The following is an 18,447-nucleotide window of genomic DNA, read 5'->3' on the forward strand; positions in this document are numbered from 1 at the left end:
TGAAAAAGTCATCTTGCAGTAGATAGCTGGAAAGGAACTTTAGCATGGAGGAAATTAAAATCACTTGACAGGTAATCGGAGTACACCCAGAGCAGTTCCATTTTAGACAGCAGGGATGTTTAGGAATAGACCATTCTGTCAATTTAAGTTTCTCCCACTTTCTCTTTTTCCAATTCTGGAAAATTCTGTTCTCCACATTTCTGCATAAATTTGCATTTTTAAGAAATCCTCATGAAAATTCAGCAGCAATTTAGTGCCAAATTTCTCTTTATGAACACGTTTTCGTTTGCAGTTTTGACTAATACACAGATTTTGCAAGCAATTTCCCTTAATGTATTTTTGTATATGCCTTTCACTAATATATGTGTCCTTGCACACATTTCCATATGCATTTCTGTATACATTGTTGGGTTGGAGAATACAGGAGTTATAAAAGCATTTATGTGCTTATTTAAATATCCACATAGTTGTTCATTGGGGTGGGAAGAGTAGATATATGACATAAGAGGTCTGTAAACAGGTCCTCTCAGTTTTGTTTTTTTTACGTTGATAGCAGTTATGGGAGGCTCTGATTCTGATTGGAACTTTGGCGTTGAGGGAGGGGATAACCATTTTTCCCCTGCACCACTTTCCAGATTAAAATCCTCCCCTTGTAAGCTACTATTTGCCCTTCAGGTCAAAACATTATAGTAATGGGGTGATGCTAATGGAAGCCTTGGTCGTCTTCTGCTGCAAAGCACCCCATCCTAAGAGTACTTTGCCATAGAAGGAACAGTTTGTTCTTACCGTAAACAGTGTTTCTTCATGGATGACAGAGGTCTCCAAGTGGGTATTGTAGCTCCCCCTACAGCTCAGAGACAGGAAACGCTTCAGCAAATACTTTTGCTCCTCCCCTCTTGTTGAGGCTCAGTTTCATTTCTTGGAAAAGCTTTAGAGATCAGCCTCAACAGAAAACTCAAAGATCAAACACAGTACACGGGGAGAAAAAGAACACTCATCCGTATAACAAGCGTATTAGGAACATAGCATGTTAGGAATAAGGTCAACTGACCATCGACAAATAGAGTAGAAAAGAGTCATGGCACTCCAATTCAGTCCCAGCCACCGGAAAATCAATCAATCAATCAATCAATCAATCAATCAATACAGAGAGTCACAAATACTGTAAGGGTGGGCCTTGGAGACCTCTTGTCATCCATGAAGAAACACTGTTTACGGTAAGAACAAACTGTTCCTTCTCTCATGGGTGACAGAGGTCTCCAAGTGAGACGTACTAAAGCTGCAGACCTAGGGTGGGACAACGGTAGGCCCAGAGGAGGATAAGACCTGTTGCAGAACTCTGGCCAAATGACGCCTCCATCAAGGTGTACAGATCAATTTTGTAGTGCCTGGTGAAGGTACTGGGAGTGGCCACATCGCTGCTTTACAGATATCTAGCATTTGTGCAAGAACTGCTGATGTAGCAGCGGACCTAGTGGAGTGTGCTGTAATTTGCAGAGGTGATTGCAAGTGTAGGGACTCATATGCTAAAGAATGCAAGGTCTGATCCAACGAGCCAGGGCCGGACTCGATACGTTTTTCCCCATAGTGGGCAGGATGGAAGGACACGAATACGGACTCGGATCGCCTGAACAATTTGGGTCTATTGATATGCACCTTCAGTGGGAAGGCTTAGGACAGAAAGAAGGAAGAATTATTTCCTGTTGCCTGTGGAAGGCCATATTTACTTTGATGACAAAGGCTGGCTTAGTGCGTAGCACCACCCTGTCCTTGTGGAAAATACGTAAGTGCTTTTCAACAGCTCAGACACCCTACATGCTGTCATAAGAGCCAAGAGAAGAACTGTTTTGGAGGAAAGAATTCTTACAGGGACTGACCCCAAAAATTCAAAGGAGGTTAGCATCAGCATCATAACAACATTTGAGGGCCAGATCCAACCTACGTCTCCTGCTTTCCTGTGTTGTGGAAAGAAACATGAGGTAATGAGGCCCTGGTAACTCTTATGCCAGAGAGATGCATGGAGACTCAGGCCAGCAAATGTCATACGTGTGGCCGAGGTAAACCTAGAGACCCCCTCACACAACTAATAAATGCAAGGAAAAAAGATGGCAGCGATATCAGAAGTGTTTGGAATGGCTCCCGGTCGTTACTGAGCTTTTAATCTTAATTGGTGAGCTCCAGCCTCGACACAACAACTTAAATCAAGCTAAAATAGCTCAGGAAGTGTGTATATTTCACTGGAGTAGCAGAGGTGGGAGGTAGGCTGAAGGTCAAAGGAGATAACAGCAAAGAAAGAATCCCTATCTGCCCACGGACATTAAAGATGCCAAGGAAACCTCCCTCTGCCTCTGGAGAGAAAAGGTCAAGGAGCTACAACTGAACGAGAAGCTGGTATATACTTTTAGCTTCAAATTGTGCTGGGGGGGGATTCAGCAGTAGCAAGAAATAAACTAAGTTTGTTGTAAACTAACAAGGCTATAAGGACCTCTTAAAGTATGGTTCTTACATGCCAAGCAGGTCTCTATACCCCCAGTGTTAGACCCTCCAAAAAAGACAAGGAAGAGACAAACTAAAATCCTTTCCTATTTCCCCTCGAAAGAGGAACATAAGGAAGAAGGTCCTCCCCTTTGAAAGAGGGATGTAAGGAAGGAGTATTAAATCTTCATTCCACTAACCTTGATTGGTCCGTGGACTATGCTAAATATGGCCTTGATATTTATCTGAAAGAGAGGCCTTTATAAGGTCTAGACCTGGCAACTGAAATTGCCCAAGAGGAATTATTAGGGAGTCCAATTCCTGGGGCTTGGAGAAGTCTTGATACTTTCCCACAAGCAGCTGTTCCTCATCCAGACTCAGATCGCTCCCTTATCCAGTATGGGGAGAGTACAACCACTGAATCGATCCAGAATAATCGCAAGGACATAAAATCTCCCGAGAGTCTCAAGACTAGTAAGGACATAAACCTAATGGTTTCTTCCCTCTCAGACAGACAAGCTATGTTTTTAAGACAGGATAATTTAGTCCCACCCAAATTGGAGATGCATTTGGTGCTATTAACTAAAGAACTGGATTCAATTAAGAAATTTCTATCAGAATGCTACGACCTGTTAGTTGTTATAGCTGAATTACATAAAAGAGATGATGGGCCAGTATATTTGGAAAGAAATGATGCCAAGACCCCAGATGAGACCAATGAGAAAGATGTGAATGAAAGAAATAAAAAGGATGTAGGTAAAGGGAAATCTCGGTAAAGAAAAGAGAAAGGGTGTGGTACAGAGAAAGAGTAAAAACATCAAGTCTAAAGGGAAGAGACAAAAAATGACAAAACAATGTAAGGGAATGAATTTTTAAAAGCTTTTTAAACCTGTTGGAGGACCCGCAAAGGGCACCAATCAAAAACTGCAAGAAAAGTAAGGCATCTCAACAGATTAATGAGGAATACACCACCCAAAGAGACTTAGAACCTTTTTTAAAATCATCTCAATCCCCCATTGGGAAAACAAATACTCTTCACACTGTAAAGGTAGTGTCAAAGGATAAAACTGAATCAATGCCCATAGCAGATAGAATACAAGACCCATGGTAATATGTACTTGAAGCGGGGCCAGAAACCTTGCCTAAGGATCAGGAGAAAGTGAGAAATACACTAAAGCCTAAAACAGAGCAAAAATGGGAGCTGATTCTAAGCCGTCGAAAGCTAGTTTTTTATAACTTTCCGAAACCTAAAGGCATGCTATCTCTTTTTCAGTGTAAAGTCCACTTTTTGGAACTGGTGGGCAAGATTGCCCCACAGATCCTCAGTATTGATGAGATTCTTGATATCAAGTATTTATTCTATGATTATCAGTATGCTCGATCTGTGGTAACATTCGGGAGCTGGGCAATTGCGAAGTCGTTATACGAGGGGAAAAATTAATTCCATTATGCGTGGCTTTAATAACCAGGTTATTGAGAACCAAAACCCCACTGATGTATTCCACAAAGAGCCAGGTTTCACTTAAAAAGATAATGGGACCAGCACACTCATCAACTTGGAAGAGTCTCAGCATAATGATTATTGCAAGAGCTCTGGACACAGTGCAAAATGGATATCTCATCAAACATCTCACAAACCCAAAATCAGTCTGGTTCTGGAAGAAAGGGAACTCCTAAATTCATTCTTATCCTTGCCATCACAGGAGGAAATAATTGCCAGACTCACGTTCTTAAGAGATACTCTCATCCATTCCATGCTGCTGGATAAAGATGTGAAGCCCCAGAGATGGGACACTGAGACAACCTGCCGTCAAGTAAGAGCAGACTCCAGAAAATGCGAGGTGGAGAACTGTCAACAAAAGTCGAACAATAGTTCTGGAGAGATCCTCTCTCCCGCTAAGGAATATAATTTCAACACCCCGGTGAGGGCCTCAATGACTAGCACAGAATGGCTACAAACTAGGTACCTTGTCCCTGAGGAATTGGGATACGCATCTACAATGATACCATCAAATGTAACAGATAAAAAGATGCTTGTTAAGCCCCCAGTAGGAATTGGCTCTGTCTTTGTGGATAAGGTTGGGGAGCTGAACCAGATCATGGAGTTAAACTGACAAGCACCTCATCAAGATGACTCCTTAACTAGAACTCTTAAATGTCATCCAGATCTCTGCCCATGGGGCAATTGGAAAGCTACAGATATAGTAAGCAACCAGATTAAAATTATTACATGGAACATAGCTGGATGGGCCCCCAAGCAAAATCACCCTGAGATTCTGGACTTTTTAAGAGACTATGATGTGATCTTTATCCAGGAAACCTGGTCTACTAAAAAATTTTATTTGAATGGATTCTCAGTAATTGACTTATTGGCCGAGCCTAGCAAAGGAAAAGGTAGACCTAAGGCAGGCTTGGCAATATTGATAGCTACTTCCCTCCAATCAAATATTAAGTGGCTTGGCCTATGTGGGAACATCGCAGTACCTGGCTTACTGGAGTTCAGAACTATGTCTTTTTTTGCTGATTAATATGTATATCCCCCCTTCCCCTTCAAAGAATGGTATAAAACAGGCCTGGGATGATTTGGAGAAATATATAATAGATCTAGAATCTACATACCCCAGAGTGTATTTAATTATAATGGGAGACTTTAATGCAAGAATTGGCCCTAATAATAACATACTTTTTTCATCTGGTCTATGAAGTGTAGCTGACATTGAAAATTGTATTTTTAGATATGACAGGAGTTCTAAGGATCTTAAGGTGAATTACGGTGGAATATGCCTGACGCAAATGGTGGGCAGCCTTGATCTTTTGATTTTGAATGGACATATAAATGTTGACAACTGTGCAGAATTCACTTACAGGTCTGGCCATGGAAGTAGTGTGGTTGATTATGTACTGATTTCTCAACCCCCGTCTAATTGGATTACTAACTTTACAGTAGGTGACAGGCTTGACAGTGATCACTTGCCTCTTAATTTTACTCTGTTATTACCTGCTGTAGGCCATTTGGATGTTAAATTTCAGTACCAGGATAAATCCCTTTGCCTTAGACATAAGAGGATCTACTGGTCAGAAGAGGTTTTGAATAAGGTTGCTTGCTTTCTTGGTTCTTCTCAGGGGAAGGACTTCAAAATCCGTATCACAGGAGCTAACAAAGTCATCTCTGTTCTAAACTATTATTCACTACTGATTTCAGCCCTGAATACGGTCTTAAAGCCAAAAACACATCATCTAAGACCTTTAACGAAACAGAGTGCTCCCAGATGGTTTAATAGGGATTGCTCTGCAGTCAAGAAGTAACTGAGGGTATATAATCAATATGGAAAGGATAATTCCAATGTTTTACTCCAAGAATACTATATTATTTTAAAAAGTATAAACAACTTCTAGCTAACAAAAAAAGACAAGCAACTCAAAACGGGTGAAAGGCTCTGATAAATTCCTCTATAAATAATAATTCAAAACTTTTTTGGTCCCTAGTCACTGATGCTTTAGGTTCCTTCAGCTCAATTAGTTGTAATATCTCCTCTGATATCTGGGAACATCACTTTTCTGAACTGTTCGTGGCCACAAGAAAGTATTCACTGAACAGCCTATCCACTGTAGATCTAAATGTTCTTCCACCTTGGCCTCCTGTAACGCAATCAGAGATAAAGTCCCTGATTAGTTGCCTCAAGTCTGGTAAGGCGCCGGGAATTGATGCTTTACCCCCTGAACTGCTGAAGGCCCATAAAGATTGGTGGGCCACCCTATTGGCTAATCTATTTACGCAGATTAACAATTCTGGTAAATTTCCTCTGGCCTGGCTTGAAGCCATTGTGATACCAGTCTTTAAGAAAGGGGACAGAGACGACCCCTCAAACTATAGACCTATTAGCTTACTATCAGTAGTGGGAAAGCTGTATGCCAGTTATTTAAACACAGGATTGGTCTCCTGGCTAGAGGAGGATGATATTTTGGGTAAGGAATACGCAGGCTTTAGAAAGGGCAGATCTACGATTGATCACTGTATAGTGCTAAACCATCTAGCAGAGAAATAGAAATGGCCTGTCTGTTGCCTTTATAGATTTTAAATCCACTTTCGACTCTATCCCAAGAGACAAATTATGGGCTAAACTATCCCAATCAACTATGGACAAGAGACTGCTTTATCTTATTAAACATCTCTATCAACGTACAACGCTCCGTGTAAGATGTGGAGTAGATGGAAGTCTGACAAAATCTATTCCTGCTACCAAAGGGGTTCGCAGGGATGTATATTAGCCCCTATATTATTCAATCTTTTTTAAAAAGATCTGAGCAAAAGCTGCCTAGCCGCAGATTTTCACCCACCTAAAGTGGCTGAGAGTAAATGTCCATTACTGCTATACGCTGATGATGCTGTTCTCAAGTCTTTGTCAAAAATAGGCCTGAAACGCCTATTACATGCCTTTATGACCTACTGCAAAGACAACTTACTTACCATTAATTTTAGTAAAACAAAAATTGTGGTTTTCCCTCGGCGTACATCACTGAATAAATGGATAGTTAATGGACAGAGCATAGACCAAGTTAAGCAGCACAGATATCTGGGGGTTATGTTTTACTCCACACTTTATTGGACTACCCATATACATTCTGCAGTCCAAACAGCACAGAACACCCTAAGGCCATCCTTCGGTGTTTTTTTTACACTAAGGGTGGTCAGTATATACCCGCTGCTATCTAGGTATTTAAGTCTAAAATCCTTTCTCAATTGCTGTATGGAGTTCCAATCTGGGTCCAGGGCTTTAATTCTAAAGTTGAAGCTGTCCTTTCAAACTTCTTAAGATCAATTTTCGGAATGCCAAGGTGTGTCTCAGCTGCAGGCCTCCAACTTGAGGCCGGCCTCACACTGCTTGGTCACTAGCCTTTAGATACTGGATTAAAGTGGCTTATGCGGGCCCCTCCCTAGGATACTTAAACCTTCTCTGGAAGGATGCTTTCATTAGCTCATGGTCTAAAATCTTTCTTGATAAACTGAATCTGCTAGGATTCTCATTGGATTTTCTTTCCACACTAGAGTTTGAGATGGCAAAACAGGTTATTGAAAAACAGATTAAAGATACTGACTTCCAATACTCTATGTCAAATGCTTGTAAAACCTGCTCACCTTTGCACTTAGATCTGAGCTTTGAATTTCCTAACCACGCTGCATATTTGGATAACTTGACCATCCAAAAATATCGCCATGCTTTCTCCAGAGCTAGATTTAACTGTCTTCGCTCAGCAATATTAGAAGGTCGCTGTGTGCTTGTAGGAATGCTGATGTTCAATCACTGGCCCATGTCTTTTTTGTCTGTAACTTCTATAAGGATGAATGTTCCAGACTCTTACATCCTATTATGGAAAACTTCCCTGGTAGGTCTGCGGATTGGTATTTGAAATATCTTTTGGCAGACACCAATAAGTTGACCACAGAGTTAGTAGCCAAGTTCCTTAAATCAATTCAAAAAATACGTAAGATGGTCCTCCTTTTAAATATTAATGTTTCCTTTTAAAAGTTATATTTATATGTTATTGCAGAGCTTGGAAAAGTTACTTTTTTGAACTACAACTCCCATCAGCCCCAGCCAGCATGGCCACTGGATTAGGCTGATGGGAGTTGTAGTTCTAAAAAGTAACTTTTCCAAGCTCTGTGTTATTGCATAATTTATATGTTTTATAGAATGCTTATCTAATGATTTGTTTATTGGGTCTGTGACCGCATAATAAATCTGATTGATTGATTGAACTTATAAATGCCCAGCCTTATCCAGAGGATCAGCCGGATTGGAATGAAATGAATTGAGGCAAAGGGACCATGAAAACATCATGGCTGGATGCACTGGAGATGCCATGATGGAGTAAACTCCAACTTATCGTTTCCAGCAAACATGGCCAACAGGTCAAGATGTTCGACTAGCATTATCTCATACAGTCACCTAGTAGAATTGAAATTCGTATTTGAAGAGGAAACTAGTTGCAAGATTAAGCAACCTGATTAATTTCAAAATGAAAGAAACATCTCAGAGACTATTGTCCCCAGAAAACAATCAGAATTCCTTAAGGAGATTTTTGTTTTGTTTTGGTTTTCTTTTTTTAAAAAAATATTTATTTATTTACTTTTTCTTTTTCGTTTTTGGCAGAAAAAGAAGAACCTTGCACCCCCATGGAATCCACGAGTTGCTTCATAAACTTACCATTGTCTTAAGGCCACCCTGTGGTCACACAGAGAGATAGCCAACAGCTTGGGTAGCCTTACTATTGTCTCACAGCTATGCTGTAGTTTATGCAGGGAGGAAGCCAGCAGCTTGTCTGGGTCCAATAGGCAAATATATGGAAGGCAAGGCCAGCAGTGGTCACCAGACATGATGAACATGCCCTGACTGCCTAAACAGGGACATACTTTGAACCCCTAGCCACCCGAAATGGCAGGAGCCCGCTGCTGTACTCGTTTCCTGCCTGCGAGCCTCCCCTGGACATATGGGGTGCTGGAGAATCAGCCACAGGAAGTAAACACCCAGGGACATATTCTGACTAAGTACCTGTGCAATAACCAGTCCAGAGGACTACCTGTCAAAACAAAAAGAGTAAAATCAAAAAGATTTATTTCCTTTCTTTAACCACTGAAATGCTTAATTGCAGATAGGAAGCCGAATATCCATACAAATATGCCAATGTGTGTAACTTGAAGTTACACAAACTGAACAGTGAAGTAAGTCTTACCAACGGCTAAACTGTTTTGATAAATTTGATATGGAATTTTAAACTGTTATAAGTGGCCCAGGGACTCGCAGATGAAAGCGAGGAGTTGACTGAACCACCACCGCCTTTCAGAAGAACGACACCTCAGCACATATATGCCAGTGTGAGTAACCTTGAGTCTAGTTACTCAAAGTGAAATTGTGAAGTAAGCCTCACCAAATGCCAAATGGAATTTTAAACTGTCTTAAGTCATCCAGGAGCCTGCTGGCGGAGGGAAGACTTAACCAAGCAGTCAGCTAATGAACGTTTGCCTAGGATGTTAACAAGGGAACCCTTAGCACTTCCAAGGAAGTCACTGGATAAATCCAAATATTTACTCAGACAGTTATGTAGAAAACCTCATGTAACTGACAAGCTATATTCAGCTTAATTTACTTATCTTGCTTATTTACAGATTCCCACCGGAAGGACAGTAAGTTCCTCCTTTGTAAGGAAGTCACAGGATAAATCCAAAAAATTCACACAGACAGTTATGAAGGGCTGCAGCTGTTCATAGGAACAGACTGGGGCTTCGAACTGCAGCTCATGAGGAAATTCATATACCTTCAGTACACTGAGGTCCCTAGAGGCACCACCAGGTTATTCTACTATTGCCTCTGAAGGTGGCCTGCTGCTGTTTAGGCCTTGGGAGAACTGGATCTCTGAGCTGAGCCCAAATTGCAGGTCAACATTCCTCCTGGTGGAATTCCTTCTAACCCGGGCCGTGAAATGCATGGTACTGAGACGGCTGCAGCTGCGTCTCACTGCACTGTGCCTTAGTAATGATATCCATAAAAACCGCCCAGGATGGCCCAGTCATGGTTACACGCATACAGTGAAGGGAGAGTAGTACCAAGCATATATGGATAGATCCCTGATTAATCAACCCACACACGGGTAGAGGGGTGCGATGGATTAGCGAAGCCAATATAACCGCATACAGTAGAGGGGAGTGGTTTGACCTCTAAATGCAGCCAAGGGCAAAAATAGCGAGGCCAAAAATCACAGCACACAGTATGAACAGGCTGCTTTTCTATAATTGAGGTGAGGGGTCCAATCTGCAGTGCCCTGTGGAAGAGGCAATGGATGCTTTGGAGCACCACCCTTAGCCAATTCATTAGCCAAATCCCCCACCATAGCCTCCCTAAAGTGAGGAGAACCGTGGGACAAAAAAGATCAGACCATAGTACTTGGGGCAGTTGCTGTTGCAGCGTAACCCCTGGCAGATGTTGCCCCTCTGAGGCAGAAAGGGAGGACAAAACTACGCAGCCCATCTCTCCCCGTCACATATCGCTGTTCCATTTGGTTCTTCTTCATCCGAAGACAGCAGCTCAAGATGCGAAGCGACATCAGAGGTTAGATGTGGTGGGTCAGTATATTGCGTTTGCCGTGCTGCTGGCAAGGTGGTCACGCATGAGGCAGCGGGTGGATCATAATATTGCATTCGCCGTGCCGGTGGCAGGCCGGCAACGCAAGATGCAGTGGTTGGTGCAGGCTGTGAAGGAGCGGGTAGTGCCGGTCCGCTGCCCTCTAAATTGGCGGGGGCTGCAGCTCCCCTTTGCGCTGACATTGCGGACCTTCCTGCTTCACCCTGATCCAAAATGGCAGGCGCTCTCACTCCAGCATCCAAAATGGCGGGCATCCTCACTCCGCTATCTAAAATGGCACCCGTTGCCACTGCCGCCTCCTAGTGCTGGGTGCTGCCTCTCCTCTTGCTGCCACCTCCGCTGCTTCCCGCAACCCCTCAGGTGAAGGGACCACCTCCGTGGACTCCCTACCTGGGAACGCTTCCAAACCAGGGCAACATCTACCGGCAGAGCTCGATGAAGTGCCCTCATCGGGGTCATTAGTAATCAGAGGCCGCTTTCTCTGCAAAATGGCGGGAAAGTGCGGGGACTGGGAGCTGAACACGCCTGTGGCCGAGTAGCCCAGATTTTTTAGCCTGCTTTCTCTTAGAGTGCTGAGCTTTAACGTTGAGTTTCTCCAAAAAATGAAAGATGCAGCAAGTCAGGCAGGAGTTAACAGAAATGAAGATCTGAAAACTGACAGACCTCAAGAAACAAAGGCAAATCTGACTAGAGCTGAGAGAGAAGAGAGTTCTGACAGAGTTAAGGCAGAGCTGATAGGAGGAAAAGATCAACAGAAATTTTGTTTCTGTTTTTTTAAAGGAAGGAAATTGAGAGTAGGTGAAAGGAAAACAGAACCTCTTTGGAGAAAGAGATCTGACGAACTGATAGGTAAAACGCTCAGTTGCTAAGGACTTAAAAGGAGGAAAGATTTTTCTGGACAGCAACCATAAACACAAGGGGAGGACAGAAGAGGATAAAAACCCATGAATTAAGTGTAGGAAAAGACGAAAAAAGGATTCAATCTCAGCGAGGAGAATAATCAAACAGGATGTTCTCCGAGCTGACAGGAAACTAAAACTGAGCCTCAACAAGACGGGAGGAGCAAAAGTATTTGCTGAAGCGTTTCCTGTCTCTGAGCTGTAGGGGGCGCTACAATACCCACTTGGAGACCTCTGTCATCCATGAGAGAAACAAACATTACAGGTGGCTGCAGTTTAACCAGGAGTTTGGCCCTCAGCCACACCTAATTCTGTTCACCCGTGCCTGGGCTGGACCACCTGAGACTGCAAAAGTGGGTTTCCCTGTGAAAATTGCCTCCATCTAAGCATGTCAGACAGAAAGTCTATGGCAAAGGTAAACCTTTCTGTGTGTAGGGAATTATCTTGTATGGAGGTCAAGAATTCTATCACATGAGCCCCTACCAGCAAGCAACAATGCCGGCTACTGTTCACCAGTTCTTCTAAGTGGGTGGAGGCAGTTCTCTACAAGCCAATGCCTGAATTCTGCAGTAAATTGACAATAAAGCAGTAACACTCACCTGAGTCTGTCCATATGTCCCTCCATAATACTTCTGCTCTGTCAGCCATTTAACTATGGGACCAACACCATCAAATTTCTCCATTTTCAGCAAGGCCAGCAGGGCGTAGGATGTGCCTTCAATGTTGTAGGTGCGAGCGTTATATTCTTCCCAACGATTCCCGCCTAAATGCAGCAGGGAGACAGATCAGTGGGCAGATGAGCTCATTATACTAAGAGCCACCTAATTCCCATCAGTTTCCATTAACACATTATCAGTGTACTATAACAGATAATAAATACAGTAGAGCCCCGCTTTTCGGCGTCCCGCCAATATAGCACCAGCGGGGCAATCAACTGGAGGGGGGCTGGAGCTCCCCGCACTCCAGCTGATTGTGCTGGAGGAGGGGAAGATCAGCTGTAGTGTGCTACAGCTGATCTCCTGGGGGCGCTAAGACTCCTGCACTCCAGCTGATCGCTCTGGAGGAGGGGAAGATCAGCTGTAGCGTGCTACAGCTGATCTCTTTGGGGGCAGTCAGACTCCCGCACAACAGCTGATCGTGCTGGAGAAGGGCAAGATCAACTGTACAGCTGATCCTCTCCTCTTCCGGCGCAATTAGACTCCCGCGCTCGAGCTGATCATCCCGGAGGAGGGGAAGATCTGATCTTCTCCTCTGGTGCGATCAGTGGGTTAGGTTTCAGACCCCTGCGCTACAGCTGATCTGCTTTTCAGCAGTTTTTGCTTTTCGGCGGGGGTCTGGAACCTAACCTGCCATATGAGTGGGGCCCTACTGTAAAGAACTGGCTGTCACTCATCGCTTTCAAGTCCCCTCCCTCAGTTTTTGGCTGAGCTGCTGTGATGCCATGGGATGTTTATGAGCAGATTTCCAGCTGTTTTGGGGAAGAATATGAGTCAGAGTGTGTTGACAGTGCAAGAAACAAAATGTCCATTTGTCTAAAGAGAGAAGCCAGCAACAATGAGATCGCCCTGAAGGTTACCCACACAGGCACACACATTTTCAGGGCATTGGTTTTTAGGCTTTATATCTGGGACTGAAACATTGCTCTTGCACCTTGATTGCACATCTATACGTTCTTATCCACAACAACCAAGAAAGGAAAATGCAAAAATGCAAAATGTTTACTGCAAACTGCTTAGAGTTTTTTTTATAATGAAGCAGTACATACATTTTGTTAAATAAGATAAAAATAAAAAGGTCCCTCTCTATGTGAAATCATTTGGCCTCATTTAGCCCGTAATTCCAGCTATGGGGCACTTTCTCTCCAGGTACACCACTCCTTCCCTCCCTTTCTCCTCAACAGCAGGAGAGGCTGCCAGGAAGCAGAGAGATGCATGAAGTTGGGATGTACTCCAGAGTCTTTTGTACTGGCACACTCGGGGACTCTGGAAAACATTCCCAGTTCACACAGGGCAGCCTCTTACAGCCACTTTTGGCCTGGCTGATGCCGCTATCCTTCCTCCTTCCAGCTAGTCTCCCTAGTCTTTCATGCTGCCCCTTACATGAGCTGCCTGTCTTCAAAACCCAACAATATAGTTATTGGATTCCATGGGCTGCTACAAATGTACCTGTTGATGCTCTCATGAGTACGCTGTCATCATTCAGCTTCCCTGCCATGGCCAAAGCATAGGCTGTGAGGGCCGTGCTATAAGGTCTTTGCAGTGTCTCATATTTTCTCAGTAAATACTCAGAAGCTTTGGTGATGCTGCCCTCCAGAATCTGGGTTAAAAAAAAACGTATATTTGTTAGGAATGTTTGGGGAGCAACTGCAAACATTATACATTTGATGTAAACATAATGTCATATGCTCCTGCACTTCCAACAAATGAGAAGTTCCAGAGGCAACACTACTGGGCTCAGTTGCCTTTGGATTACAAAGCAACGGGGACTTAAACAATGGAGACTGAAGACCTTTATAAAAGTCTACCCTGCAATAGGGCACTCAGGGCGGCTCATAATAAAAGCGTACACAATGAAATCACAAAAGCATTAAAACAGACTGAAAGACAAAATGCAATTAAGCAATATAGGACAGTGATATTAAAAGGGACAAAAGAGGTAAAAACTAAATAGTGGGTGAAATGAAATGAGTTACAGGCTCTACTTTCAGTCCCTCCCAAAGGCTCTCTGGAACAAGACAGTTTTCCGGAAAAACATCAGGGAGGGAGCAGAGCAGGGTTCTTGAAGTAGGGTTTTACAGAGCTTTGGGGCCACAGCTGAAAAGTCTCTCTCCCGTGTGCCTGCCAATCTGACATCTTTCATTCCAGGCACACAGACCAAAGGCAGCCGATCTTATAAATTTATAGATCTGTATCCCCACCTTTCCAATTCCAAAACAAATGGAAATGTTCAGGGAAGCTTCAGTAAGTATAAGGCAATTAAATAATACTTAACCAGAAGTAAAAATAATACACAAACAGCAGCAGTTAAAAACAACAATAGTAGAAGGCTCTCTTACCTCCCTGCCAGCCACACCTCGGAAGAAAGTGAGATGTGCAAAAAGGCCTCACTAGATAACCATATCAGATGAGCAGATAATTCATATGGGGGTCCTTCAGATATCAGAGTCCTAAGCTGCTTAGGGCTTTAAAGTAAGGCGAGACCAAAATGAACTATACTACATCCAAGACATTTGAGGAGGGGGTAGGAATAATGAGTTCCATCACTAAAAGGAAAGAGGCACAGTGACACTTCTGCCGCTACCACCCACCAATAAGACTTCTGCTCGAACGGCCACCAGTAATTTCACCAGCACCAGTGTGGTGGTGGACTAGAGCTACTCTCCTGACATCGGTATTGCTGCAGCTTGGCTGGGCAGGGTGGTGACAAGGCAGGGGCTGTGTGGCTGCAGCGCTGCACCAGTGGGCACCAGATTGACTCAGCTGATATACCTGTGCAGCCCCAGCCTCGTTATTACTCTGCCCTCTCCCCTCCCCATCCAGATGACCTGCAGGAACACCAGTGTTCCTCCGCTCTACTCTAGAGGCTGCTACTGGCCATCAGAACTGCTGTCCAGTTTCAGGTCTTCTTTCTGTACTCTGTCTCTCCATGCCACCACAAAAAGGGCCTACAAATGGGCTCCTTCTTGGAGGAAGTGCAGGATATAAATGTAATAAATAACTAACAAATGTTGCAGTAGCACTACCTGGGGAAAAGAGTGTATAAGGAACACACTGAAAAGCACCAAAAGCCATACCGGAATGACAGCAGGACCCACCATAGCAGTGCTGGTCCTGGAGGCTTTTAAGACTGTGGTTGGGTTTATGGCCAGATTAACAAGGAAAATGTGACAATGTGAAAAGAGCTGCAAATGTGACCATGTTATAAAATGGGTGGTAACCATCTCTCATAATATTTGTCACTATGAGATACTTACATTGACTTGATCATTGCAGATGTCTCTGGACTCCAGCAATGCAACCAGGACGAAAGCTGTTAATGATGCCTCTGGTTCAGCACCCTTATAACCTCCCTAGAACAAAGCAAAGAAGGTGTGATGAGACAACAATAACCGAATGCAGTGTGTGTACACACACACATAACCCACCCCCCAAAAAACATCCCCCCAAAAGCAAACCTATCAGAAACATGACAATATTAGAAAATTAAGAACACAACGGTACAGTATTTTAAAAGGTACAGTATTTTAAAGAGGTACGCCTGCCCTTTTGTCCATCATTTGTAGATTGTATGTCCTCTGTAAAGCCATTCACGTTTGTATTTTGCACAGTACTAGCAATGGAGGGGTTGTATGTCACCATCATGGCCTGTTTTGTGAACCACTCTATGACACATCTGGCCTGCAAGCAACTGTAATTAGACAAAAGGCTGATTGACAGACCACCTGGCTGCAACAATACAGACTGTTAATTCCTATGCTGTGTTTTTCCGAATTAGGAACCAGAAAACCAGATATGGATTTATTCATATCAAATATCACTAGTAACAGAAATAAACATACCACCATCTCTCCATGAATCACAGGGGCATCTTCATGGAAAATTCCATCTGGTTTTTGCTTCTCCAGAATGAGCCACTTCACACCTCCACAGAGGATTTGGCTGTTAATAGTGTTTACTATTTTGGAAGCCATGGCAAAGACTTTTACGACATATGCTGTTAGCCTGCAAGGAATATGATGCACTAACTCAGCCATCTCAACATGAATATTACAGAGTCTTTTGGCACCTTAAAGACTAACATATTTATTCTGACATAAGCTTTTGTTAATTACAGTCTGCTTAGTCAGATGCATGAAGTACTATCCTGCATTGCAAACCGATAATTTTGGGGGGCAGTTTGTAAACAGTGAGATGAAAATGAAATGAAATGCAGAAAGTACAGAGTCATAATTACATGATTAACAGTTGTCATTAATTAAAAAACAGTTCTTAACAATACAGATATCCTCAACTCTTCCCCTGCCATCTGTTATATAGGGATAAGACTATTTTATTTATTATAAAAAATTAGACCTCCTTCCACATGAAGTCTTGAGATGATGCACCACTACTTTAAAATAACCACCAGTGTTAAAATTACAGTACAGAATAAGATGCACCTGATCTAGGACAGTGTTAAAATATAAAACTATAATAAGCTACTGGAACTGAGCAAAGGCCTGCGAGAACAGATGTGTTCTTGATAGGTGCTGAGAAGTCATTTATGTTGGTGCTTGTCTAAGCTCAGAGAAGAGGTGGCTCCATAAATGAGGGTGCCACTGCCCCTGGTCACTGCTAAATGAACTTCCATAGGTTGTGACACAACCAAGAAAGCCTCATCAGGTAGTCATAATTATCAAGAGGGCAGTAAGGAAGGAGGTGCTCTTTCAGGAATTCAAATGCCAAGTTGTTTAGTACTTTGTAGGTCAAGACCAAAATCTCAAACCTGAGAAAGCAGCTTATTGCCAACCAATGCAGTTCCTTAAGAGCAGTCACCTAATGGGCACACAGTAGAGTAGGCCACTGAGTAGTTTGCACCACCTGCACCAGCATTAAGTATAGCCCCATACAGATCACATTACAATAGTCCAATCTTAGTTACCAGTACTTGAGTCATAGTGGCAAGGCTATCCCTGTCCAAGAACACACATAGCTGGTGTACCAGCTAAAGCTGGTAAAAGGTTCTCCTAGCAATGGCAACCACTTGGGTTTCCAGTGACAGAGCTGTCTCAATGAGCACCTGCAAGCTGTGCATTTCTAACAGGAGGAAGCTATGACTTTCTAACAGAGAATGCAGAACACAGCATACTTTCACCAAATTACAGTTCCCATTATTCTTTAGGGGAAAGCAGCAACAATTAAGCTAGTATAAAACCAATATAGGCTTGTAGTGTAAACATGTACTGAGCCAGCTTCCAATATATGGACCTCTTCCACTCCCTGAAGAGCCTGAAATGGCATGAGTCAATGTCTGGTACTGTTTGGCCCTCTAATGGAAGCTCCATTTCATGTCTCTGTAAGGAAAGCCTTGCTTTTAGGAAGTTAATCAAAGTAGCACTTGGTAAGAATGGACAAATATTAGGTTCTCATTTTTCCAATTTTAAGTTCAGTTCAGCCTATTACCATGTTTGATTTTTAAAACAGAAATCCACATTAACATTTGTTCATATTTCTGTGAGCAATTCTGCCTGGCATATGCTTTTTTGCAAGCCATTGCCCCTAATAGAATGCATTTTTGCAAGTTGTTACCTAACAGAATGCACTAGTAAACGCATGTTTGTACTCATGCTTTGGTTGGAGAACTGCGTAGCAAACTTCAGCAAAGTGTGAATTTGAAAAAACTGCAATTCCCTTTGAATATTGGTTCAGGAAGAGCAAAATTGGTAGGCTGTGAACTGAATCAATTTCTTCCCCATCTCTGGCACTGGGGCAGGTCTTTGGAACATCACCTACCTGGAAATTGGGATGCTGTATAAAGCATTTTTGTCCAAAATATCTCCTTGTCCATGGGGAAATGGAATGAAGTAGAAAAACTCAGCCAATCTTAATAAACAAATTAATATAAAACAAATCAAAACTGCCCTCCTCCTTAAAATCAAACATACTGGACACAAGGAAAGGAGAGAATAGACTACAATTTGAGTAAGCCAAAGTGATGGGAGGGTTGGTTTTTTTTTTTAAACAAGCATTTAAATACAGTCTTGGAAGCAGCCGGATGGATGCTAGAAGGGTAAAGAGGTTAAGTGATAGGGAGTAACAAGGGGAAAAGGGCACAGCTGGTGAAAAGGGAAATGGCATTTTTGACAGAGTATGTGTGGCATAGTGATTAAGGTGTTGGACAACGACCTCGGAGACCATGGTTTGAATCCCCACACAGCCACGAAACTCAGTGGGTGA

At 42.9% G+C, this 18,447-nt stretch overlaps 1 protein-coding gene across 1 annotated transcript in view; it reads right to left on the reverse strand.

Moving 5' to 3' along the window:
• C3 (complement C3) overlaps window positions 1-18,447 on the reverse strand; it is a 115,501-nt gene that overhangs the window by 36,922 nt on the left and 60,132 nt on the right. Inside the window, exons 26-29 of the mRNA XM_061639347.1 lie at window positions 16,071-16,233; window positions 15,486-15,581; window positions 13,678-13,828; window positions 12,112-12,275 (exon numbers count right to left, since the gene is read on the reverse strand). Coding sequence (XP_061495331.1) covers window positions 12,112-12,275; window positions 13,678-13,828; window positions 15,486-15,581; window positions 16,071-16,233 — 574 coding nt within the window. The remainder of the gene's footprint in view (window positions 1-12,111; window positions 12,276-13,677; window positions 13,829-15,485; window positions 15,582-16,070; window positions 16,234-18,447) is intronic.

Source organism: Rhineura floridana, chromosome 1, assembly GCF_030035675.1.
Source record: "Rhineura floridana isolate rRhiFlo1 chromosome 1, rRhiFlo1.hap2, whole genome shotgun sequence".
NCBI classification, from domain to species: Eukaryota; Metazoa; Chordata; class Lepidosauria; order Squamata; family Rhineuridae; genus Rhineura; species Rhineura floridana.